General features: G+C 37.8%; 1 protein-coding gene across 1 annotated transcript; it reads left to right on the forward strand.

Moving 5' to 3' along the window:
* The first annotated feature begins 24,116 nt into the window (after positions 1–24,116).
* Positions 24,117–24,902, forward strand: LOC133823671 (proline-rich receptor-like protein kinase PERK10). The gene is made up of 2 exons (XM_062256522.1): positions 24,117–24,357; positions 24,619–24,902. The coding sequence occupies exons 1-2, from the start codon at positions 24,117–24,119 to the stop codon at positions 24,900–24,902; spliced, it is 525 nt and encodes a 174-aa protein (XP_062112506.1).
* The last annotated feature ends 1,168 nt before the right edge of the window (positions 24,903–26,070 follow it).

The raw sequence follows: 26,070 nt of genomic DNA on the forward strand, positions 1-26,070 counted from the left end.
CATGTAACATCCCAAGTTTGTTAATTAGACTTAGTGCCTCGATTAGCGTGTCAGGAGGGCATAAATGGATATTATGTGTATTTTGTGATTATACATTTTATGATTATGTGAATTATATGAGTCATATTATAATACGAATGTTTATGCATATTTAAGTGTATTAAATATGCGTGTAGGCCTGTTTCTGATTAGAAGGGCATTTTCATAATTTTGTCCCATTGAGGGTATATCTGTAATTATATGTGCTTTATGATTGAGACCACATTATTATGTGGATATATTTGAGTTACTCGACACGAGGCGATCCTGGTGAGCAATGTAGTAGAAAAGTCACAACGGTAATAAATACCCAACTCGGGTGAACTTAGGGGTATTTTGGTAATTTGGCACTTTACTGGGATTTATTTGGTAATGGGAATTAATTTGGTGAGTATTTGGTTTAATGGATTTAATTGGGAACATGTGGTGTAATTTGAGGTTAATGGGAGATTAGGCTAAAAATGACTATTTTGCCTTTGTGAGGCTTTAAGGGAGGGTTCAAAAGGGAAGGGTGAATTGGTCTTTTGAATATGGTAATAGATAAATTTAAGGCTAAGTGTTCAAGCACTTTCTTGTACGTTCTATCTCTTTCCCATTTCCTCTTGAAATCTTCTTGAAACACCAAGCAACTTCCAAAGCTTTTTGAAGCTAGATCAAAAGAACTTCTTGAAGGGAGGTTGCTATTAAGTGGGCTTAGGAGTAGCTGAGGTCACCATCAAGCTAAGGGAATTCAGAATTTAGAGGTTTAGATTTCTGAAACTTAGTGTTCTTGTATTCATCTATGTTCTTGTGAAAGTTTGGGGTCATGGGTTAATTTTCAAATAATTTGAGTTCTTAATGGTTTTGTTAGGAGCTTTTGTTTTCTATTGCTTGGGAGGTTTGAGTGCAGTTGGGAATTGAAATTTGAGTTGAAATTCTTTGATTTGGGAAAAGATGGGTTTAGAACCCTAAAATCTTCATTTGAGTTCTTGGGTTGGTTTTTGGTGTTCCTTTGGTGTTTGAAGATGCATATTTAGTATTCTATCTATTTGAATGGTTGTTTATGAAGTTGGTTCAGGTTTGAGATTGATTGGGGTGAGTTTGGGTCGGAAAAGGTTGTAGAAAACGCAACCCATAATTTTGGGTTCGCGACGTAGCACCCATGCACTTGGTTTGGGCGCCCCTACGCTATGTAGGGGAGTGTTTGGGGAGCCTGTGACTTGTTGGGCGGCCCTGTCCTTGTTTTGGGTGCCCCTGCTCTATGCAGGGAGTGCTTGGGGGTGTCTTTGTCCAGTTGAGATGCCCTTGCCCTATGCCCATTTTAGCTTGAGTTTTTTTTAGGGCTTGGGAAGGACTCGGGGACTCGGGGGGACGATTCCACCACCCCGTTTTATGGAATTTGAGGCCTCAAGGGCACGGGATTGGTCCCAAAGTTTTTTTTTTTTGGAGTTAGAACTTAACGAGGACATCGTTTATGGTTGAGACTAGGGTTACCACTAAGCTCGGGGAAGGATCGTGCTCAAGGCCGTACTTGTTCTTCAACATAGGACCAGAGATAAGAAAATTGTACCCTGGTTGTGATTAGGGCTTGGGCCCTGTTAATGAGTTTGATTATAATTATAACTGTGATTGCTTAATTAAGCATGATTGAATACACTGTATCTGATTATGTGTTAAGTGAATCGTATGTTGATTGTACAAGATCTGAAAGCTCAGTTTATTAGCTGAGGTTGGCATTATGTGTGCATAACGTAGGTTGCTATGGCTAGGCCACTCTGGGAGTGCGATATGCACTTTTCTAGATCGGATACCATTTGAATAAATAGAGGTACAGTATGCGCTTGTGTGACTCTATGGTAGCTTAAATTGGAAAACATGTCTGCTTGAGTACAGTTAGTACTGCTGAACATGTTGGTTTATGTTCTATTGTCTATTCGAATTTGTTTAATTAAGTTTTCTTGTCGAGCCTTGGCTCACAGGTGCTTTGTGGTTCATGTAAGGATAAGAAGAAGTTGGACTTGCCATGAGTTGGAGAGCTTTATGGGCAGCGTGTATATGTAGCCTACTCGACTGCCACGGCCGGAGTATCACAAAGGGACTAGAGTTGGACCATATTTTGCCCCTTAGGTCGGCTTATTTTGTAATCTTTTGAGTTGTAAATAACTTTTGAACTTCTATTTTGGGATCCCATGTACAAACTGAACCTTTTAATGAAAATATTTACTCATTTGACCACAATTTTTAATGCATGAACCATTAGTTACTTTAATCACACGTTTAAGTCCAAATGACTTGTTTAGCGAGTCTAGCACTATTTTAAACACACGTTGTAACGATCCCTAATTAGTAGGGCGTTACAACTTGGTATTAGAGATGTCCATGTTTAATGGTTCCTGAAGATTGGTTGGGCATGAAATGTAACGTCCCAAATTACCTAAGAAGGCTCAGGGCCTTGATTAGGGGGCCAAGATGGAAAATAATGGAGAATTGTTCGAATCTATGTGATTTAATTAAGAAATATGTGTTTATGTGATATATATGTGTGTCATTATTGTTGGGAATATTTCCCTTAAAGCAATTGTAGTTGATAAATGTTTAAATGAAATAAATAATTGAATTGGATTATTATATATATAGACTATGTCCAATATTATGTTGATAATATTAAATGAATATCATAAAATTCCAAAGTTTATCTATGTGGTCTTAATCTTATATTGGTATGAGAAAATCGAGATTAAGATAATAAACTTGAAACAGTTCACGGTAAAATAAAGTTATGGAATCTTTAGATTAATTACTGCTAGTACGGTTCGCTAGTATTATAAATACTAGTTATCTAGATCCGGGTCACTAGTGTAGTAGGACACTTTAGTGAAGATACTTTATATACCAGATGTGATTTGTTAATACTTATTTAAACACCATTTCATAGTATTAATCAAACACATCAAACGATAATCATATACACGATGATCTTAATCCTGAGATTACTATGAACTCCTATACATGTCATCTGATCATTTGATTCACGTGTTAAGGTTTTTCAGAATGATCAGGCTAAGAACAATTGTTTTGGGGACTCAATGATATATATGGCTGGGGACATAGTTTAACAGATATGGAATCTATACATTCTTACATATTGAATAATGGTTCCCTATTGGGTTGACTTTTGGAACTGAAAAGGTTATGGGTGCTCACGTCGCAAACTTGTTGTGACACAACCTTCACTAGTAAAGTCAATGGTACACTAGGAACTAGATATAGTTAAAAGGGTAAAACAATAATTTTATTCCCTTTTAATTATGAACCATTAATAGAGGATTAACGTTATATGTAATGATTCTATCAATGGACACTTTATTCTTTAGTAAAGTACTATTTAAATATATGTCTATAATTATCAAGAGTTCATATCATATTTATAGTGGAGTAATCATGAGATTAATAAATATGATTATTAAATCAAAGAGCTTTGATTAATAATCTAATACTTATTAGAGCTTGATATTATAGGCCCATAGGTCCCAGGGTGGCTCTATCAACACTATATCAAGGTAAGAGTTGATACAAGGGTTAAACTGTAATTTGCAAATTTGAGATAAATTTTATTGTTCGGGTCAAATAAACAATTATATGATAATTGAGGTTGAATAATTAATATGGAATTAATTACTAAATTTTTGAAAAAATATTTTTTTTATTTAACTATAGAATTTTGAAATATATATAAATAAATAAATAAATAAAAATATGAAATTAATTATTTTATTTGAGTCAGAGAAAATAAAATTTGTAAGTCAATATAGTTTTTGATTTATTGATTTTTTAAAAGGATGATGATAATGATGATCATCAATTTGAATTTTGAATTTAAAGTTTAAATATTGAAATATGGTTGTGATATTTTCCTTAAGAAGATGATACCATATTTTGTGGGAATGATTGATTTTAATTAAATAAATAAATAAAATAAAAAAAGAAAAATGCAATATTTACTAAAAGAGAATACTGCTACACACATGACACAGTCTAGGGACTTTGCCATGCATGTAAGAAAGTACTGATAAAGTATCGATATTGTTTTTATTTTATTTTATTTAATTAATTAATAATTTGAAAATAGATTTTTTCAAATTGGGTAAGTTAGATATTCTAAATCAATTCATATCATCATTATGACTGTATTATTATATTACTATTATTATTATGAATACTAAGGTAATATATAATCTCTAATATATATATTATGTGATAACAAGAAATAAGAGAGTGGTGATTCAGAAAAAGTTTCAGAATTTGTCAGACAAGAAATTGTCATCTTCTTTTATTATTCAAACCTTTCTCAAGCCATAATCCAAGTTCTCATGTGTTGAGATAAACTTGTGATTTCTAATTACAAACCCTTGTTCTCTATGTGCCCACACACATCTTGAGGTGTAGAGAAAACTCCGGAAGATCGTGGTTTGAGTACTCAAAGCGTTGGATAGGAAGATCGTTTTATATGCGAAAAGACTCAAGGATACTTGATAGGCTTCAAGAGGTAAATATTTATGTTCTTGAATATTTGTATACATGTGCATATGATATATATAAGTATGTGTATAATTATATATATGTTGCATGATTAATGATATTACATGTTAATGGTTCCTGTCTGGATGTTTTCTTGAACATATAAACTGTTTATATGGGATATGGAATTTTTGTTGTTGTTTACAAACTGGGCCCACCATGCCAATTCGCTGTGCACTCTGATTGTTTTTCCAACAATTATGTGATTACGTGAGTTATATTATAGTACGACTAGATATGCATGTGTTGGTGTATTAAATATGCATGCGGGTTTGTTTCTTATTTGAAGGGAATTTTTCGTAATTTGGCTCGTTATGGGTATATTTGGAATATATGAGCCTATATGTGATATATGTGTGAGATCACATTATTATGTGGATGTATTTTGGTTACTCAGCACGAGGAAATCATAGGGAGCAAGTTGGCAGGAGAGTCACAACGGGACCAAATACCCGCTTCAGGGTGAGTCAAGGGGTATTTTGGGTATTTAGTGCATTACCGAGATTTATCGGGTAATGGGAAATTTCTTAGCGATTATCCCAGGATATTGGAAATAACAGGAATTGTGATACGTTAATTTTGATTAACGGGATAAGTGGAAAATGACGGAATTGCCCTTGTGAGCAGTAGAGAGTAAGTTATTGGGGTAGGAGTATTTTAGACATTTTCTTTCCTAAGGGATAGCTATACCCAGCCTATCCAATTCAGAACTTAGCAAAATTAAGAAAAACACTCCCAACAACTCTCTTTCTCTCCCTCACCTGTTCTCTTCTCTGTCTCTCTCTCTCACCTAGGTTGGTTGTTTTTGAGAAAACTAAGGGAAATTAAAGGCTGGGAAGGCTTGAAAATTGAAGGCTTGAGTTAGGGTTGGATTTGTTGCAACTAGAAGGATAGAAATCATAGCTGAGGTAAACTCTAATCCCTATTTTTATTCATTTCTGTTTTTGGTTTTAGGTGTTCTTGAGCTTTGTAGCTTAAGATGTAGAATTGGAGTTTTGTGGAGGTTTTTAATCAAGTTCAAGGTTGAGTTTTGGTGCTGGTAATGTGTTGATAATGTTCTAGGACTGAACTATGATTTTGAGGTTAGTTTGGGACAAATTTTTGGAAAGAATTGGCTGAGGAAAAGCTGGGAAAGTTGGGGTTCATAGGGTTGTGCTGTGACCCTGTTCTTGGGGCACTGCGACCTGCGTGAACCCAGGGCCCAGGGGTATTCTATTTTGCATAGGCGCACCGCGACCCTTCATGGATAAATCGCAGTGCGTGTCCCTGGGAATGTAGGGGCTGGGAGACTCTGACTTGAGGCGCGCTACGACGCGCATAGGCAGAAATAGCCAAGGTAGGTTTTGAGTGACAGGAACTCAAACCTAAGGGCTTTGGACAAATTTTACTACTCGAGTTAGTAGAATTCGAGGTCCCGGAGGCTAGGACTCGGTCTGTAATCCTTTATTTACTTGATATTGATGAATACCATTTATTATGGTTATGACTAGGTTATCGGTAGGGGCTCAGAATTGATATTGTGCTCGAGGGTTGTTCTTATTATACGTTGCATTCGGAGCTGAGGTAAGAATAATACACCCAATACATGTTAAATGTGATTATTTGCGTGATTAGGACTCGATCCCGTTAAGGAACATGCTTATTACTGTGTTTGTATTAAATTGGTTGAGATATATGATTAATATGTATACTTGTATTATCTACAGTATGCTTATCTGTTTATCTGGTTGTCTGAATATCTGGTTAAGGCATTGACTTATTAGTCATATTCTTATATGTATCTGGTTATCTGTTTATCTGGTTGTCTGAATATCTAGTCAAGGGATTGACTTATTAGTCATATGCTTATATGTATCTGGTTATCTGTTTATCTGGTTGTCTGAATATCTAGTAAAGGGATTGACTTATTAGTCATATGCTTCTCTGTATCTGGTTAAGGCATTTATTTATTAGTCAAGAGCGGCAAAATCATGTTGTGCGCTGGTCGAGAGGCTTAGGCCTAATCAGGGACATACTATTACATTGGCTGACCCTATGGTCGTTTGGAAAAATTAAGTGCTTGCTAGCTCTATGGCTAGTTACTCAGAGCTAGGGCAAAGGGCTCCGAGTGACTCTATGGTCACTTAGCTATGGAATAGGGCCTGAGTTGACTCTATGGTCATCTATTCAGGGCAACTGGCCCCAAGAATGATCCTATAATCATTTATTTGTAATTGTATGCATGCATGAGTAGATTATTACTGCTGGGCATGCTAAATATGCATCTGGAATCTGTATTTACTGTTCATGCACATGTTTAAGTTTTCTTACCGAGCCTCAACTCAAGGGTGCTATGTGGTGCAGGTAAGGGGAAAGGGAAGTTGGACCAGCCATGAGTTGGAAAGCTTTGGTGGCGGCGTGTACATATGCGGCTCCTCGACCACAACGATCGGGGGTTATCTTGGAGGAACTAGGGTTGCATCCCTTATTTTGCCGCCTAGGTCGGCTTGGGTTGTATTTTGACTTATATATAACCTTTTAAACATTTGTTCATGTTATTTTGGGATCCCTTGTATAGTAAACTTTTAAATAAAACGTCAACATTTCCTTTGGACCAAATTTTTTAATCCTAACCCTTGTCACTAACCTTAGTTACAAGTTTATAACCAAGGGACTTGATTAGCATGCTTGGCACTATTTAAAGTACATAGTGTAACAGTCCTGGATTAAGAGGACGTTACAACCTTGTATCAGAGCTGCCAAGATTTAAGGGTTTCTGAAGATTGGTCGGGCATGTACACCTGCCACTAAAGGCAAGCTCGACTTAGGTTTTGGTAAATATTTATGTGATTAAGTAACTAAATGTTTGAATGAATGTATAAGCCTTACCTACATGCCTTATTAGGAAGCATGAGGTTATCTGATAAGGCCAGACCCCTTGATTGTAATGTGCATTATAGAGAGATGCTTATTAGCACTATGAATGATTATAAATGTTAAAGAAACACTTATTAGCGTTGTTAATTGCATATATGCCAAGAATATGCTTATTAGCATTGTTAATACTGGCAGGGATTAAAGAACATGCTTATTATCATTGCTATACATGTATAAATGCTTAAACATGGTTATTTGCATCGTTAATTGCTTATGAATGCTAAAAATGCTTATTAGCATTGCTATTTGCTGATGAAAATCAGTAACTACTTATTAGCACTATGGTTGAATATATTATGTGTTGGCATGGTTGTTAGCATTGCATCTGTTTGTTTGTTCGGTCTTGGACCGCCAAGAGGCAAGTGGTATAGTTATTACTTACCTAATGGCCGAATTGATCACTGTAGAGTGGGACAGTTGTCAGTATGCTTCCTCGAAGGCCAAAAAGGTTGGCTGGCCAAGAAATACAGGGCAGGGAAGAGAATGACCAGGGCTAGGCCCCACCGCTAGCTCTAGAGAACTGGAAACAGGTGCTTGCTGATATGTAAGCCAGGTTACAGTGGCAAGAAGATAAGATTCACCTCTTGAGAAAGCAACATGTTCAAGCAGGGAAACTACATCCCATAGTACCAGTAGTAATACAGCCAGCGGCACCAGCAGTAGTACAGGCTCAAGCAGTGGAAAACAGATGGGAACCCCTGTATGAGAGGTTTAGGAAACAACACCCTCCAGTTTTTGAGGGCAGCTCAGACCCAGTGAAGGCTGAGCAGTGGATGACAATGATAACTGCCTGGATTTCATGAGGGTGGGCGGTAATGAGAGAGTGGCCTGTGTCGCTTACATATTTTGGGAGGATGCACGAATATGGTGGGAGGTGGTATCCCAGACCAGCAATGTAAATACTATGGAATGGGAAGAATTTAGAACTTTGTTTAATGAGAAATACTACAACGACGCAGTTAGAGCTGCGAAGGCCGAAGAGTTTGACAAGTTACTTCAGGGCAACATGTTAGCGACCGATTATGCTTTGAAGTTTGACAGATTGGTAAAGTTTGCAGGGGATCTGGTGTTAGGAGTGTGTCCTAAAAGCATGTAAAAGACATTTGTTATTTCTATGAATAAATAAATACAATGGTCTATTATTGTTATATTTAGATTATTAAATTATTGTTTGAATAATTTTGTAAATATCAGAAAAATTTCTATATTCATTATTGAGGATGTGATCTTGTATTAGTATGAGAGAATTAAGATCACATGAATGAATAAAAATAGTCAACAACAACAAATTAAAGTTATGGAATTCTTTAATTGGGGTTGTAAGTGCGGTTTGCTGAGTATCATGTTGATACAAGTAATCTAGATTCAGATTATTGATGTGGTAAGACATCTTGGTAAATGTGCTTTATATAATATGATTATATATGACATGGACCGATATGAATAAAAGTCTTTATCCAAAAACCATTTAACAATAAAGACTTGTAATTCATATCATAACTCATGATCATTTATAGATCAACCTAAATCCTGAGTGTTCATGAACTCCTATTCATGTTTATTAAATATTTTGATTCATTCGTTAAGGTCTCTTCATAAAATGAGGCTAATGACTTTTGTTTTGGAGATTTAATATCATGGATGGCTGGGAACATGTATCAATAATACGGAATCTAATCTTTCCTAACGGATCATATATTAGTTCCCTTAAGGGTTAATTCTGGAACTGAATGATTTTGAGCTCAAATCTATAATTAGATTATAGATTAATTATTCACTAGTGAATTAATGGTACTTAAGGAATAAGAAGTAAATTAGAAAGGTAAAATGGTAATTCTTCAATTCTAATTTATGAACTAATTAATTAAAGGGTTGAACTATTGTAAGATGGTTATATCAATGGACAACTTAGAATAAGATTTCTGTAAAATTATATCTATAACATAAAGAGTGCAATTATGAATTTATAGTGGAGAGATATTAGAATTAATAAATCAACTATTATAATTAAAGAGTTTAATTATTTAGTTACAATTTATTGGAGATTAATGTTATAGGTCCATGGTCTCCGAAATAGCTCAAACAAACACTGACAAAGGTAAATACAAAAATGGGCAAAATGACTTATTTGATAAGTAAAATATTTTTCTATGCACCAAACATAATCATTGTATTATTATGTGTAATTAATTAATTGAGAGTTAATTAATTATTTGATTTAACAAAAATATAATTAATTTTGAATTAATTTATTTTTGAGATTTTTGGTATTTAAATAATAAGAAAAAATTGGAAAAAATCACATGCCATCCCTGGCATGTGGTACACGTGTAGCACAGTGCACAGTCACTGTGCTACATGCATAAGAGACTCTTGGTAGTTTCTTGGTTTCAAAATTTTAGTTATTTAAATATTAAATAAATAATGAGATATTGTAATATGATTAAAATATTATTATTTAAACATAACCTGATAACTGATTAGTTATTTTTAAATTGTTTAAAAGAGCTAATATTTTATTTGTAATATATTGGATGTATTAAATATAGGATATCAGTTTTTCAGAACTATACTTTTCAGGGATAGAAAAAATATCGTGAAATCTCTCTGAGAGAAAGAGAATAGTGATACAAGCATAGGTCATTGTTCTTCACAAACTTAGGTCCAAACTTTATCAGATCTCATGTGTTGAGAACATCTGATAAATAGATTTTGCCTATTATTTTGTATAGCGAGCCCACACTCGTTCTTTGTGTGTTGAGAATATTTTGGAAGATCTTGGTGTGAGATCTCAAGGATTTTTTCCATACAAAAAGATAGTAGCAAGGAAGGACTTGAGGTAATTTTCTATTCATATCTTTGATTCAATATATATATATATGCATGTGAAGAAGTAGATCTAGAAATCTTGTGGGATTAAATTAACAATTTTGATTGTTGTTCCGCTACGTATAATCTTTGATTTGATCTATAAAAACCAACATCTGGTGCCCACTAATTCTAACGCCCTACTACCTAGGGGCCGTTACGTTGTGCATTTTAAATAGTGCTAAACTTGCTAAACGAGACATTTGGCCATAATCATGTAACTAAATGTGATTAACGATTTAGTGTTAAAAATTTTGGTCAATGATACAACGTTTCTCTAAAACGTTTACAATATACATTGGGATCCCAAAAAATACTTTAAAGGTTAATTACAAAAAAATATTTACAACCAGTCGACCTAAGCGGCAAAATAGGGTTTAACCCTAGTTCCTCTTTAAACCCTCTGCTGTGGTGGTCGAGCAGCCGCATATGTACACATCGTCACCTAAGCTCTCCAATTCAATGATGGTCAAGCTTTCTTTTACCTTTACCTGTGCCACATAGCACTTGTGAGCCGAGGCTCAGCAAAAAAACATAAACATACTTATAAACAAGTAATAACATGCACTAAATCATAATAAGCCCGCCTAGCAGTAATAACCCTATTCATGCACGCAGGAGGGCACAGTTAAATGATTGTGGAGTCCTACTCTCTGAATAGATGATTAATAAGTCTCTCTCTTTGAGGTAGATGACTAATAAGTCTCTCTGAGATAGATGACTAATAAGTCTCTCTTGGTAGATGACTAATAAGTCACTCTCTGAATAGATGACTAATAAGTCATTCTCTGAATATATGACAAATAAGTCACTCTGAATAGATGACTAATAAGTCCATCTCTTGATAGATAACTAATAAGTTACTCTTTGAATAGATGACTAATAAGTCACTCTTTGAATAGATGACTAATAATTCTATCTCTGGGGATCTGCTCCCCAAGCCATGTGACGTTTCAGTCACCTGAGCCCTTTTGGCCCTGGCTCTACGTAACTAGCCTTTAGACTAGACAAGCGCTTTAGTTTTCTTCGACCTTGGGGTCGGTCAAGCATTTAATGCTCATGTTGATTAATCTAATCATTTCGGATTGCGTTAAACACGCTATTACTGTTCTTGACTTATAAGCCAATACCATACGACCAGTGCTCAGTACTATTGTCGATCTTGACTAATAAGTCACACCTTCACAATCAATACTAACACCAATGTCGTTCCCTAACTAATAAGTCAGTGCTTTCTCAATGAGGTAAAGCAAACAAACATATATCATATGTCATATATGTAGATATAAGGTATTCAGCATGCTTAATCAATAATCACAAGCATAATTATAATCATGCACAATTACTGAGACTCAAGCTCTGGAAAATTCCATATTTCACATTCATTCCATGCCATAATCACATGTATCGCATGCATCACATGCATCACATACTGGGTACAGTTTTCTTACCTTTGGCTTGAGCATAAAATGAATGAAGAATGATCCTGTCCTTAGGTACCTTAGCGATCACCTAATCATAACCAAATATGAAATCCCATCAATAAATGAATAATAAAAGGTTAATGGCTAAAACCCCAGCTCCTGGGACCTTGAATCCTACCAAAACGGTTAATAGATTTGATATCGAGCCTTAAGAATTGGAAACCCGCGCTTAAAACCCATTAAAACCCAATCTAGCACAAGGAAGATAGGCAGGCCGCAACCTGCCCCCAAGGGCCGCGGCGCGCCCCCAAGTCAAAGAGGTCCCCTGCTTGGGTGCCAGGGGCGGGCTGCAACTTGACCTTGTGGGTTGCGGCGTACTTGCTTGACAGAGCCCAGGGGAGGCTTTGGAACACTTTCAACTCATGACTTGCATGAACTCAGTCGCAACTTGACCCCGCGAACCCAGCTCCCCTGCATATTTCTCAATCTAAACCTCAACCAAAACTCAACCAAATAATCTCAAAATCACAACTAATAATCACCACAACATTATCACCATTCAAACAACAAAACCCAAGCTTAATACCACTTAAAACACCAATCAATATCCACCTCTAAGATCATAATCTCAAACTTACCAACTATCTCAAAAACAGAGTAAAAGCACAGAAATTAACCTGAAAATCCTTACCTCAATCCCAGAATTGAACCCCTTCAGTTGTTGAACATAACCCTAAACTCTCAAGCTTTAATCCTTAAGCCTCGAATCCCCTTGCTTGCTTCAAAATCCCAACCGAGAAAGAGAAGAGAAGAAATCGAGAGAGAGAGAGAAAGAGAACCCTCTGTTTTTCAGCCTTAAACCCTCTACAACTTTCTAACCTTGAGCATATCCAATGTTCAAAATGACCAAAATGCCCCTAGGGGCATTTTAATTCATCAAAGTAAACAAGGGAAATTTTTTCATTTCCCACCTATCTCGTTAATCATAATTAACGTCCTCCAATTCAAATTATTCCCAATATCCTCAAATAATTGTTAAATCATATCCCATTACCCGCTTATTCCCGGTAATGAACGAAACACCAATTTACCCTTAAGCTCACCCCGAGCTCAGTAATTAATCATGTTATGACCAAACTTCTAACTTGCATCCTAGGATCGTCTCATGCCGAATAGTTCAACCATATCCACATAATAATGTGGTCTCATCCATTATCACATACATGCACATAAATATTCAATTACACTCTCAATGGAAAAAATTACGAAAATTCCCTTCTAATAAGAAGTGGGCCCACATGAATGAAATTTTCATCATATAATAATATAACTCATATAATCATGCATGTAATCACCTAATTGCACATAATATCACATAATTTCATAATTTGCCATCTTCACCCCCTAATTAAGGCCCTAAGCCTTATTAGGAAATTTGGGACGTTATGAATTGAAAATTTTTATTGGATGCTCACTTCTCAGAGTGAATGGAAAAGTTTTATTGAATTGAAAAGCAGGAACATGGAGTTCCAAATAGAAGATTGTATCTTCCTTAAAAGCATCACCATGGAAAATGGGGTTAGGAATTAACGGAAAGTTGAGCCCTAGATTGATATGACCGTGTGAATCCTGGATAGGACCAGTCATGTTGCCTTTGGATTGGCCTTATCTTTGACCCTGTCAGCAGTATACGGTGTATTTTATATTTCCATGTTGAAGACATGGGTTAGAAGAGACTCATGTGTTGAGTTATCAGAATCTGGGGATTGAGGCTAAGTTATCCTGTAAGGAGTAGCCAGTTCAGATTTTAACAGAAAGAATAAGGTTCTGAGAAACAAAGTTACACCTTGAGTCAAGGTAAGGTTACAGAGGCAGTGAGGTCGAGGGAACGACCTGGGAAACTGGAATCAATTGTGTAGAATTTATATTCCAGGCAGTTCAGATAAATTTCGAGGACGGAATTTCTATAAGGAGGGGATAGTTGTAATGCCCCGAAATCCCTAATAAGGTTTAGGACCTTGATTAGGAGGTCGGGAGGGCCATAATTGATTTATTATGCCATTAAATGATTATATGCATGTTTATGTGAATTATATTATAATATGATGATAAATGCATGCATATGGGTCCGTTTTTAATTATAAGGGCATTTTGGTAATTTTGCCCGTTGAGGGCGTAATTGTGTATTTTCATGCATGTGGGTGAATTATGAATAATACCACATTATATGTGGATTTTTTCGATCCATTCATCATGAGACGAACATGGAATGCAAGTTTGGTTATGTGTAGATGGTTTTTGGGTTCAATTGGGGGTTTAAATGGAGTTTGGAAGCTTGTTTTTTAGGTTGGAAATGGGGGAGTCGAAGGAGGGAAGACCAGGGCAGTTCTGCCTGGCCTTAGCGCTACAGTGCCCAAAGGGTAGCGCTAGCCAGGGAATAAATTTGCTACCTGTAGCGCTAGGGGGGCAGCGCTACCCTATTTTTCCTAATGAATAGTTTGGGGACTTTTGAGGGTTTTCGGCTCGGGGTTTCAATTCCTAAGGCTCGGGATCGAATCTACTCACCGTTTGGGTACAATTCAGGATCCTGGGAGTGAGGTTTAGGTCAAGACCCTTTTATGGTTGATTTTCATTAATGGAAGCTATAATTGGTTATGACTAGGTAACTGCAAAGGGATTAAAGGATTGATCGTTCTCAAGGGTCGTTCAATTGTTACTTCTTGCTCGAACCAGAGGTAAGAAAACTGCACCCAGTTTGTGATGCATGAGAAACATGTTACAGAAGTTGTTCTTGCAACAGGCATATAGTGATTGAAATAATCAATACCCTCTTTTTTCCTAAACCCTTTAGCTACTAATCTAGCTTTAAAGGTTTGGATAGTGTCGTCAGTGTGGTATTTTCTCCTAAATACCCACTTACACCCAATTGGCTTAGACCCTGGTGGGAGGTCTACGAATTCCCAAGTGTTATTGGAAAGGATGGAATCCATCTCATCATTGATGGCTTCTTTCCAAAATGCACTATCTCTCGATTGCATAACTTCTCTATAAGTCTTAGGATCATCCTCAACGAGAAGTACAATAGGAATTTTCCTAATAACTTCCTCTCTATTTCCTTCTACCATGTAGAATGAAATTCGTTGAGAATCTATCTCATCCACTACTAGAATTTTATGATTTTTAAGCCTTTGATTTCTTCTAGGTTCAAAGGGTTGCTTTACATCCTTTTGAGAATTCTCCTCTTGAGAATCAACTTTGGATGTAGAACCTTGAGAATTGTTCTCATATAACAAATTCTCCTTTAGAGATGTTGAAGCTTGAGAATTGTTGTCACATAACATATTCTCAAAAAATTCAACTTTTCTAGATTCAATCACAATATTAGACTCTAAGTCTAATAGCCTATAACCTTTACTATTGTTGTCATAACAAACAAAAGCACACTTTGTGGCTCTTGAACCTAACTTTGTTCTATTAGGTTTGTTTTTCTTGCAATATGCAAGACACCCCCACACTTTGAAGTACCCTTTGTTGGGTTTTCTTCCTTTCCATAACTCATATGGAGATATCTCATTGTTCTTCATCGGTATTCGATTATAAATGTGACAATCGGTTAAAAGCGCTTCACCCCATAAGTTGAAGTTCAACTTAGAAAACACCAACATAGAATTTATCATCTCTAGATAGGTCATATTTTCCTTTCGGCAACACCATTGTGTTGTGGTGTATAAGGTGTAGTGCACTCGTGAATTATACCATTTTCTTCACAAAATGTATTGAATTCATTAAAGAAGTACTCTCCTTCTCTATCACTTCTTAGCACCTTAATCTTTTTATTTAGTTGATTTTCAAATTCTAATTTATATAATTTAAAAGCATCAAAAGTTTCATCTTTATGCTTTAAAAGAAACACATAGGTATATCTACTAAAATCATCTATAAAAGTAAGAAAATACATTTTACCACCTCTAGTTAAAACACCATTTAATTCACAAAGATCACTATGGATTAAATCTAGTAAATTAGATGATCTTTCTACACTAGGAAATGGTTTCTTAATCATTTGTGCCTTAACACATGTTTCACATTTACCATAGTTTTTAATATTACATAAAATCATACCACATTTAACTACTCTTTTCATGGTTGAAAAACCTATATGCGATAGTCTAAGATGCCACAAAAATAAAGAATCATACTCAACAATATAGGCGGAATTAACATTTTTATTGATAACATTGAAAGTTACATCATTGGTGCACAATTTAACCATACCCTCACAAGAGTACCCCTTTCCAAAAAAATACATTTGATTTGGTAAGTATAAGTTTACCGGACTCAAAAACGGCTTTAATGTCGGGCTTGCCAAGCAAATCATCACTTACCAAGTTTCTACTCATTTCGGGAACATAACGTACATTCACTAATGTAACTTTCTTGCCAGAGGTGAAAAAGACTTCAATGGTACCTTTGCCAAGTACCTTGGATTTTCTCTCATTGCCCATTTGAATCTCATGGTTGCCCTTTGACTCTTCAAAGGTCTTGAACAATGATTTGTCATAGGGGACATGGACGGTGGCACATGTATCATACCACCACCCTTTCACCTTGCCTTGGACCGCATTCACCTCACTAAGGGTAGCAACTATGTTTTCCTCTTGAGTTGCATTCACCTTAGGTCCTTGTTGGTCTTTTCTATGCCTACACTCTCTAGCATAGCGACCATTTTTCCCACATACAAAGCAAGGACCTTTCTCACCCTTAAACTTGTTTGGGTTGGTTTTTGGACCCAAAGGTTTCTCATTACCCTTTTTCCCTTTGTTTTTGGGATGTTTTGGTTGTGACACCGCATTTTCTTTGGAAGTCTCTCCATTAGACCCCTCCACAAGTTTATCTCTACATATCGATTCCTCTTCGATTCGAATATGCTTTTGGATTTCCTCCAAAGAATAATCCTCATTTTTATGAAGGATTCTTTTCTTATAGCTCTTCCAAGTTGGTGGTAATTTAGCCACTATAGCACCAACTTGAAAGGTCTCAGGAAGCTCAATAGTTAAAACTTTCAGTTTGTTAACAATTATTTGCAATTCATGAATTTGATGGTCTCACCTTCCATTGAAATAGGTAAGAATATTACAACTTTAGGCAATATATTACAAATAAATATTGATTGATTAAATAAAGTTACAACTCTATAACTGAAAATTACAAATAAACAAAGAAAAGGAAGAAGATGATGAAGAAGAAGAGAATAGTGAGAATACAACTCTAAGCAAAAGATTACAAGTAAAGCAAAGGTGTTTGAAACAAAATAGAAGATTGCAACTCTTAAACAAAATATACAAGTAAATAGAACAAGAGAATAAAAAGAAAAGCAATAGAATAAAATGAAGAACAGAAACACAAGTAAACTCTCACTTACACAACCTAAGTGAAGAGGGTTGGGGATCACCAACTTGAACAAGGTTTAAAACCTTTGTCCAAAAGCTTATTTCCCCCTAACTCAAGCACTAAGGGATCTCTCTCAGATTTTGGAAATGCTTTATGGAATTATCCAGCCTCAAGGTGTTTCTAGCCAAGTGCTCTAATGGATAGAAATGTTGTGTCTTTCAAGTGAGCTATAGGCTCCTATTTATAGAGTTTAGAGACACCATTTGAATTTCAAATTCCACCAACCCCGTTGGCTGTTACCAATGTTTAATTGGATTAATATGGAATTAAAAATGAGATTTGAGAGCTATTTAAGTTTTTTGAGCCGTTCAACAAAGATTGAAAAAACTGAAAAAATGGTCAGTTTTGGCCTGTGGGCCGTGGCCACTAACCATTTTCAGCACTTAAAAATGTGCTGTTTTTCCAAACGGATAAAAACCCTCCCAAATGATTTTGTAACTCACAAAACACATTATTGGGGTTAAAATCATATATCTAACAGCCATTTAACATATGGCTTTATGAAATTCATCTCAATATTGTGTAACACCAAATTTACACAATAAAGGGTAATATTTGGAAGTTACAAATTTGTAACACAAAATATGTTACATTATTTGGATATATCTCATATATCTAAATATTGTAACTGTCTATTATATGTTACAATATGTGACGCTCTTTGTCACACTTATTTAATCTAAAACATTATATTATAATATAATATAATATTACATTATATTATAAAATAATATAACAAAGTGTACATGCTCAACTTGTCTACAATAACCCTTAACCTTGGCTCACTGTGATACCAAGTTCTAACGCACTACTACCCAGGGATCGTTACGCTTTGCATTTTAAACAGTGCTAAAATCCCTAAACGAGTCATTTGGACATAATCGTGTACCTAAATGTGACTAACGGTTTAGGGTTGAAATTTTTGGTCAAAGATACAGTGTTTCACTAAAACGTTTACTGTATACATTGGAATCCCAAAATATATTTTAAAGGTTAATTACAATACAAGATTTACAACCAGCCAACCTAAACTGCAAAATAGGGTTTAACTCTTGTTCCTCTTTAAACCCTCGGCCGTGGTGGTCGACCAGCCGCATATGTACACATCGTCATCTAAGCTCTCCAACTCAAGGATGGTCCAACTTTATTTTACCTTTACCTGCACCACACAGCACCCGTGAACTGAGGCTCAGCAAGAAAACTTAAATATGCTTATAAACAAGTAATAACATGTCACTAAATCATAATAAGCACGCCTAATAGTAATAACCCTATTCATGAACGCAGGGAGGCACAGTTAAATGATTGTGTAGTCCTGCTCTCTGAGTAGATGACTAATAAGTCTCTCTCTTTGAGGTAGATGACTAATAAGTCTCTCTGAGGTAGATGACTAAGAAGTCACTCTCTGAATAGATGACTAAGAAGTCACTCTCTGAATAGATGACTAATAAGTCACTCTCTGAATAGATGACTAATAAGTCCTTCTCTGGATAGATGACTAATAAGTCACTCTCTAAATAGATGACTAATAAGTTACTCTTTGAATATATGACTAATATGTCCATCTCTGCATAGATGAATAATAAGTCACTCTCTGAATAGATGACTAATAATTCACTCTCTGAATAGATGACTAATAAGTCTATCTATGGGGATCCGCTCCCTAAGCCATGTGACATTTCAATCACTTGAGCCTTTTTGGCCCTGACTCTACGTAACTAGCCTTTAGACTAGACAAGCGCTTTAGTTTTCTTCGACCTTGGGGTCGGTCAAGCATTTAATGCTCATGTTGATTACATCTAATCATTTTGGCTTGCGTTAAACACGTTAATACCGTTCTTGACTCATAAGCCAATACCATATGATCAGTGCTCAGTACTATTGCCGATCTGGACTAATAAGTCACAACTTCACAATCAATACGGACACCAATGACGATCCCTGGCTAATAAGTCAGTGCTTCCTCAATGAGGTAATGCAAACAGACATATGTCATATGTCAAATATGAAGATATAAGGCATTCAGCATGCTTAATCAATAATCACAGGCATAATTATAATCATGCACAATTACAGAGACTCAAGCTCTGGCAAATTCCATATTTCACATTCATGCCATGCCATAATCACATGTATCGCATGTATCACATGCATCACATACTAGGTGCAGTTTTCTTACCTTTGGCTTGAGCATAAAATGAATGAAGAATGACCCTTGAGAATGATCTTGTCCTTAGGTCCCTTAGCGGTCACCTAATCATAACCAAATATGAAGGCCCATCAATAAATGAATAATAAAAGGTTAATGGCTAAAACCCCACCTCTCGGGACCTCAAATCCTACAAAACGGTTAATAGATTCGATCTTGAGCCTTGAGAATTGGAAACCTGCGCTTAAAACCCATTAAAACCCAACCTGGCACAAGGAAGATAGGCAGGTTGCAACCTGCTCCCAAGGGCCACGGCGCGCCCCTAAGTCAGAGAGGTCCCCTGCTTGGGTGCCATGGGTGGGCCGCGACTTGACCCTGTGGGTCGCAGCTCACCTGCTTGACAGAGCCCAGGGGAGGCTCTGGAACACCATCAAGTCACGACTTGCATGGACTCAGTCGCAACTTGACCCCGCGAACCCAGCTCCCCTGCATATTTCTCAATCTAAACCTCAACCAAAACTCAACCAGACAATCTCAAAATCACAACCAATAATCACCTCAACATTATCACCATTCAAACAACAAAACCCAAGCTTAATACCACTTAAAACACCAACCAATATCTACCTTTAAGATCATCATCTCAAACTTACAAACTATCTCAAAAACAAAGTAAAATCACAGAAATTAACCTGAAAATCCTTACGTCAATCCAAGAATTGAACCCCTTCAGTTGTTGAACATAACCCTAAACTCTCAAGCTTTAATCCTTAAGCCTCAAATCCCCTTGCTTGCTTCAAAATCCCAACCGAGAAAGAGAAGAGAAGAAATCGAGAGAGAGAGAAAGAGAACCCTATGTTTTTCAGCCTTAAACCCTCTACAACTTTCTAACCTTAAGCATATCCAATGGTCCAAATGACCAAAATGCCCCTAGGGCCATTTAAATTCCTCAAAGTCAACAAGGGAAAAATTGTCATTTCCCACCTATCCCGTTAATCATAATTAAAGTCCTCCAATTCAAATTATTCCCAATATCCTCAAATAATTATTAAATCATATCCCATTACCCGCTCATTCCTGGTAATGAACTAAACACCAACTTAGCCCTAGGCTCACCCCGAGCCCAATAATTAACCCCGTTATGAGCAAATCGCTAACTTGCATCCTAGGATCGTCTCATGCCGAATTGTTCAACCATATCCACATAATAATGTAGTCTGATCCATTATCACATACAGGCACATAAATATTCAATTACACTCTCAATGGCCAAAATTAAGAAAATGCCCTTCTAATAAGAAGTGGGCCCACGTGCATGCAATTTTCATCATATAATAATATAACTCACATAATCATGCATGTAATTACATAAATGCACATAATATCACATAATTCCATAATTTGCCATCCTGGCCCCCTAATCAAGGTCCTAAGCCTTATTAGGAAATTTGGGATGTTACACTGATGGGACGAGGAGGGAGAGGTTTCTCTAGGGGCTACAGTCTATGATAGCTCAAGATATTTGCACCACTACTGTGCCAGGAGGGACTACTTACGCACAGGTTATTGAGAAGGCGCTCACAACTGAGAGCGCATAGGACAAGATCTGGCAAGAGAGTGCAGCCATAAGGGATTTTAGGAGGCCAGGACCTCCATTTGCTGGATTTGGTAGGGGCGGAGGTGCTAGTGACGAAAAGAGAAAGACACCAGATACATTTTCAGCTCCAGGGCATGATAGAAGGCCATGAGGCGTACAAATAGGCCACTAGGGTGGCGATGAGACCTGTGGGATTGTGGAAAACCTAAAGAAGGATTGGCCGAAAGCCAGAAAGGAGGAGCCTAAGAAGGTGGACAGCCTGGCGCCAGCTCGGGTGTTCACCCTGACTCAGGCAGAGGCCGAGGCTAGTCCCTCGGTGGTTTTAGGTATACTATGTTGATTGGTTTGGGTGCTACACATTCTTTTGTTGCTAGCAGGATTATTGATAGACTGTGTAGACCTTGTAACTTTTATCCAGTAGGGTTTGGAACTTTGCTGCCTACTCGGGAGTTAGTGGTTTGTAGGAGATGGGTCAGATCATTACCAGTGACAATGGATGGTAGAGAGTTGTTAGTTGATTTGATTGAGCTAGTCATGAATGACTTTGATATGATCTTGGGTATGGATTGGTTAGCCAAGTATGGGGCAACAATAGATTGCAAAAAGAAGATGGTAGCTGTTGACCTTCGATTTGGCCAGCGACACGGAGTCAAAAAATACGACAGGAAATGAGATGATAAATAAGAGTTTAATCTAATGATAAAGAATAAACACAAACGATTTATAGTGGTTTGACCCCAGTAAATGGTAATGACCTACATCCACTTAGTGCTATTATTAATATTGAATTCCAATGTTGTGATCAAAGAACTAGGGTTCTTGAGTTTCACAAACCTTGAGAGAATTACAACAAGACGATGGATAATCGCACTTTATGCTCTCTCTCTCTCTCTCTCTCTCTCTCTCTCTCTCAATATTCAGGAAAAAGATTCAAAGGTCAAAAGTCCCCTCCTTGAGCTATTTCATGCATATTTATAGGCTCAAGGGGGGTTACATGGGCCAATGGGCCTTAACTATCCTTAATATCCGTGTATCAAGGCAATAAAGAGGAAATAATCAACGTAGTTATTACAAGACTACAATCTTTAGAAGGAATAAACGGAATCATACGACCAGCATGGTCGTATCTAATAGTCAGGCTTGATGAATCAATGTGTAGCTGATCGATAATCGAACAACACTGCCTTATTTTGACTCTGCCACGTGTCAACCACGTGTGAGAATCCTTGCCATGTCATCAGCAACCATTTTTGGGTAAACATTTGTCCCCCAAGTTTACTTTACTGCGACCAGCATAAAGTAAACTTAGGAAACCGACTCTTCGCTTACTCCACCAAATCTGTCAGAGCTGCCCATGCCTTCTCGAAAAAAGTAACCAATCATGTCCAATCAAGTCTTTTCGGTTTTCAAAAAACTTGTCTGACGACTATTACACTTCCCCATACTTTGAAAAAAGTAATATCATGATTACTTCTTTTATGGTGTCGCAGTCACTATAAATAATACCCCAAAATCACATTTTCACTTTTTACTTTTCACTCGCTTTCTCTTCTTCAAGAACTCTGAAGAACTTCGACCATTAGAGCCAAGAAAATCCTAGAAGCTCCTGCTGCTAATGTAAGGAACCTCCTTTTAGACGCTCAGAGCTTTCGTGTTCATACTCCATCTTTCATCCAAGTAATTTTTGTGAACCTTTCAGTCGTTTGAGTTGCCATGCAAAGTCATTTTTTATTTGTTTCGTATCTGAGTTCTTGACTGTTCTTGACCGAAACTGTCTTGGGGTAAATGGGCATATTGATTGATGCTTGATAAGGTAGTGAAATAACGTTTCATAGGAGTTAGGAGTCAGTTTGGTAGTCGAGATTGTAGATTTAGGGCGTAAAATCAAAGTAAAAATTCGATTTTTAAGCTATTTGAAAAACTGGGTTTATCCCGCCCTCTCGGAATCGAAAAAGTTTTCTCTGAAATTTTTTTTACTTTCGCTTTTTAATCCGTTTTTCAAACTGCTCATAAGAAACTTAGTGTTTTTGCTAGAATGATGCTGGCCGTATAAAAGCTTAACTTTTATACGCGAGCAACGTTATTCCCACTTTCAACACAAGTTTTTAGGCTCCAAGTTCTCATCTCCCCTTTTCTGTTCGCAAATTTGCATGCAAGATCCATGGGGAGGTGAGAGACCAATTGACGATGACTTGCTCGCTTAACTGCTCGTGGATGAAGAACAGCCGTCGTTACTCATTCCGGACATCCCTTTTTCTCGAACTCCACCTAACAGACCTCATTCAAACCCTTCAACCAGGGTAGAGTAAAATCCACTGCCCAAAAAAAGAAAACATCAAAACCTTCTAAACACCAGCCTGCCCCTCATGCGGAAATTCCCTCGACCAGTGGTAGAGCTGAGAGTACGCCCGAGCCAGGAATCCAAGCTCAAGCCCAACTCAGAAACGTCATTCGAACAGATGTCGAATGGTACGTCGCCCCTCCTAGTCGAGTAATGATTAGGATAATTGCTAATTATATCAAGAAGTATGGGCTCCCTGGGGTGACCTTAGTCCAACCCACCAGAGACCAATGGGCAAATCTGCCTGGAGGCGCGTATAGTGCCTGGTCGAGGTATCACATCGAGGCAGGAGCGATCCTGCCTCTCCATCCTTTTTTCCAAGGAGTGGCCAATTATTTTGGGGTCACTCCTTTTCAAATAAACCCAAATGGATATAGAATGCTTTCTGCACTCTATATCCTTTATAGTCATAAGAAGTGGCCGATCCCCACGCCACATGAGGTCAACTACCTGTTCGACCTAAAATCCAACCCCAACCAAGAAAACACGGGGTTCTTCCATTTCTGCCACCAAGAAACGACGCGCACTTTTCTGAGTGATACTAATTTCATATCCAACGCGGGGAAGTACCATCTGGAGTACTTTCTAACTACCGATATGGTCACGAACAACTTGGCCTTCACACAAGGAGGTAATATCTTTGCACCCCTGGTCGTTTATTATTTTCCTTTGATTCTTCCTGCCATTCCCTTAGAGATTTAACGTATTTTAGGCCCATGGCTGCAACCAGCTCCTACTCCAGACATGGAGGTCTAATCAGCCCTCTTGGCCAGAATGACTGGCATAGAGAAAAGTGTCAAACAGATGGTCACAAAGGCCAATCTGAGGGTGGTCGGGCTTTTGGCACCTCACCAAGATATGAGGGAATCTACCGCGGGGAGTGCCACCGGCACTGAAGTCCCCGAGCAACAACAAGATGTGCCACAACCTCCACCGAGGAGGGCAACAGGGGTGACCATCAACGAAACAACCGGTGCCCTACGACCTGCTGCTGCACCGGCTCCTCTAGGGAAGGGCAAGAAGAAGGCCTCAGAGCCTATTCTTGAGTTGTCAGATGAGAACGGTACTGATTTTTCGCTTTTAGATAGTATACCTATTCCCTGTCACCTTTTTGACGGGGATGGCAACTTTAAATACCCACCTGCTTTAAATTCAGACTTCTTCAGGCCAGAGAGTGAGTGTAGCACTAGTAAAGTAAATAGTGTAGCGACTAGCCTCAACTTAGCAAGTTCCTTTTATTATATTGCCTGACTGTTCACTTGTTTCTTTTTTGCAGACATGCTTGCCGAACGAGCCTTTGACTTGTACGCCAAATCAGCAAGCAAGAAAAAGTCTCATAAGCGCCAGTCTGGGGAGGGCTACAGCAATCTCCCCATGAAGAAATCTCGAACAGACGATCCTCCTGCGCCTACTCCCACAAAGGAGACAACTCCTCCACCAGCTCCTGCTAGAGAGGCAACCCCGACGCCTCCTGTAAATCTAGATCCCTCGTCTCCGGTCGGGCAGAATCCTCCTCCAGCTCCAGCCGACCTTACGCCTCCAACATCCACCATCCAGTAGTCGGCTGGTCGCCAAGAAGAAGCCTCGGGAGATGACCTCACAGGCGTGGTGCTCAATTCAGCCAAAGATAGGCTGTCTAGAATAACAAAGCACCACCGCAGCTGGGAGGCGATTCAGGAGACTAGCTCCATGGTGGTTGATCAAGTCTTCAACCACGCACTGAACGAAGTGCTTGCTGTAAGTTACTTTCTTTATTGTACTTTATGAATTTTCTTTTCAATTCGCTCCTACTACCAGCTTTATCTCAATCTGATCGCAGGGGGTTCTTACCATGACTTCTGACTGGCGATGCTCGAGGATTCTAACTGCCCAATTCAAAAAGAGACTTAACGAGCTTAGTGCTGCTGAGGCTCGATACACCGAGCAACTCAAGGCATTCGAGGCTACTCATGCCGAGCAGCTGAAGGTAGTCAAGGTGAAGCATTCTGAGGCGCTTAAGGAGGCTGAGGTGAAGCACATCGAGGCCCTTAAGGAGGCTGAGGCAAAGCACCTCGAGGTGTTGCAGGTGACCGAGGCCAAAATTGCTTCTATTGAAGAAGAGCTGAAAAAGAAGGAGGCGAGTATTGCCAAGATCACTGCGTCTAAGGAGCAGTACAAGGAGACCTCGCTCATAAATTACCGGGAAGCCCACAAGCTTAAGGCTGAGCTGGAGATACGCCGCAAAGAAGTCACTGCTCTGGAGGAAGAGAATGCCCGCAATCTTGAAGACTACGAAGGGGCGACGTTCGAGTGTGTTTACCTGTTCTGGAAAAACAACCCCAATGCTAAATTCTCCTATCTTCTAGACCATATTAGGGAGGCATAGCTAGCTAGCTGTATTGCTCATCTGGAAGAGGAAACAATTCCACAGTCTCTAGAGATTTCTTTAACGATCGGTATCGAGGGCGCCCGAGAAGAGGTTGGAGATGCAGTCGATCAGCAGCAGCAGAAATCGCCACAGGACCCCCCAGCTACTTCATAATTTTATCTTCTTATTCTTGAATTAGATGACCTATGGGTCATGATGTAAAAACAATTTTATGTTTTAACTTTTATTGCTACACGAACAACTTTTCTCTTTTTATTGAACAATTACATCCGAATAGTCACTGCTCGCAGTGTAAAAGAATTCATTTTGATATTATAATATTTGCATTTTATTATAACATCTGTTCGCATGACCGAACTT

The sequence above is a fragment of the Humulus lupulus genome, chromosome 1, assembly GCF_963169125.1.
Source record: "Humulus lupulus chromosome 1, drHumLupu1.1, whole genome shotgun sequence".
Lineage (NCBI taxonomy): Eukaryota > Viridiplantae > Streptophyta > Magnoliopsida > Rosales > Cannabaceae > Humulus > Humulus lupulus.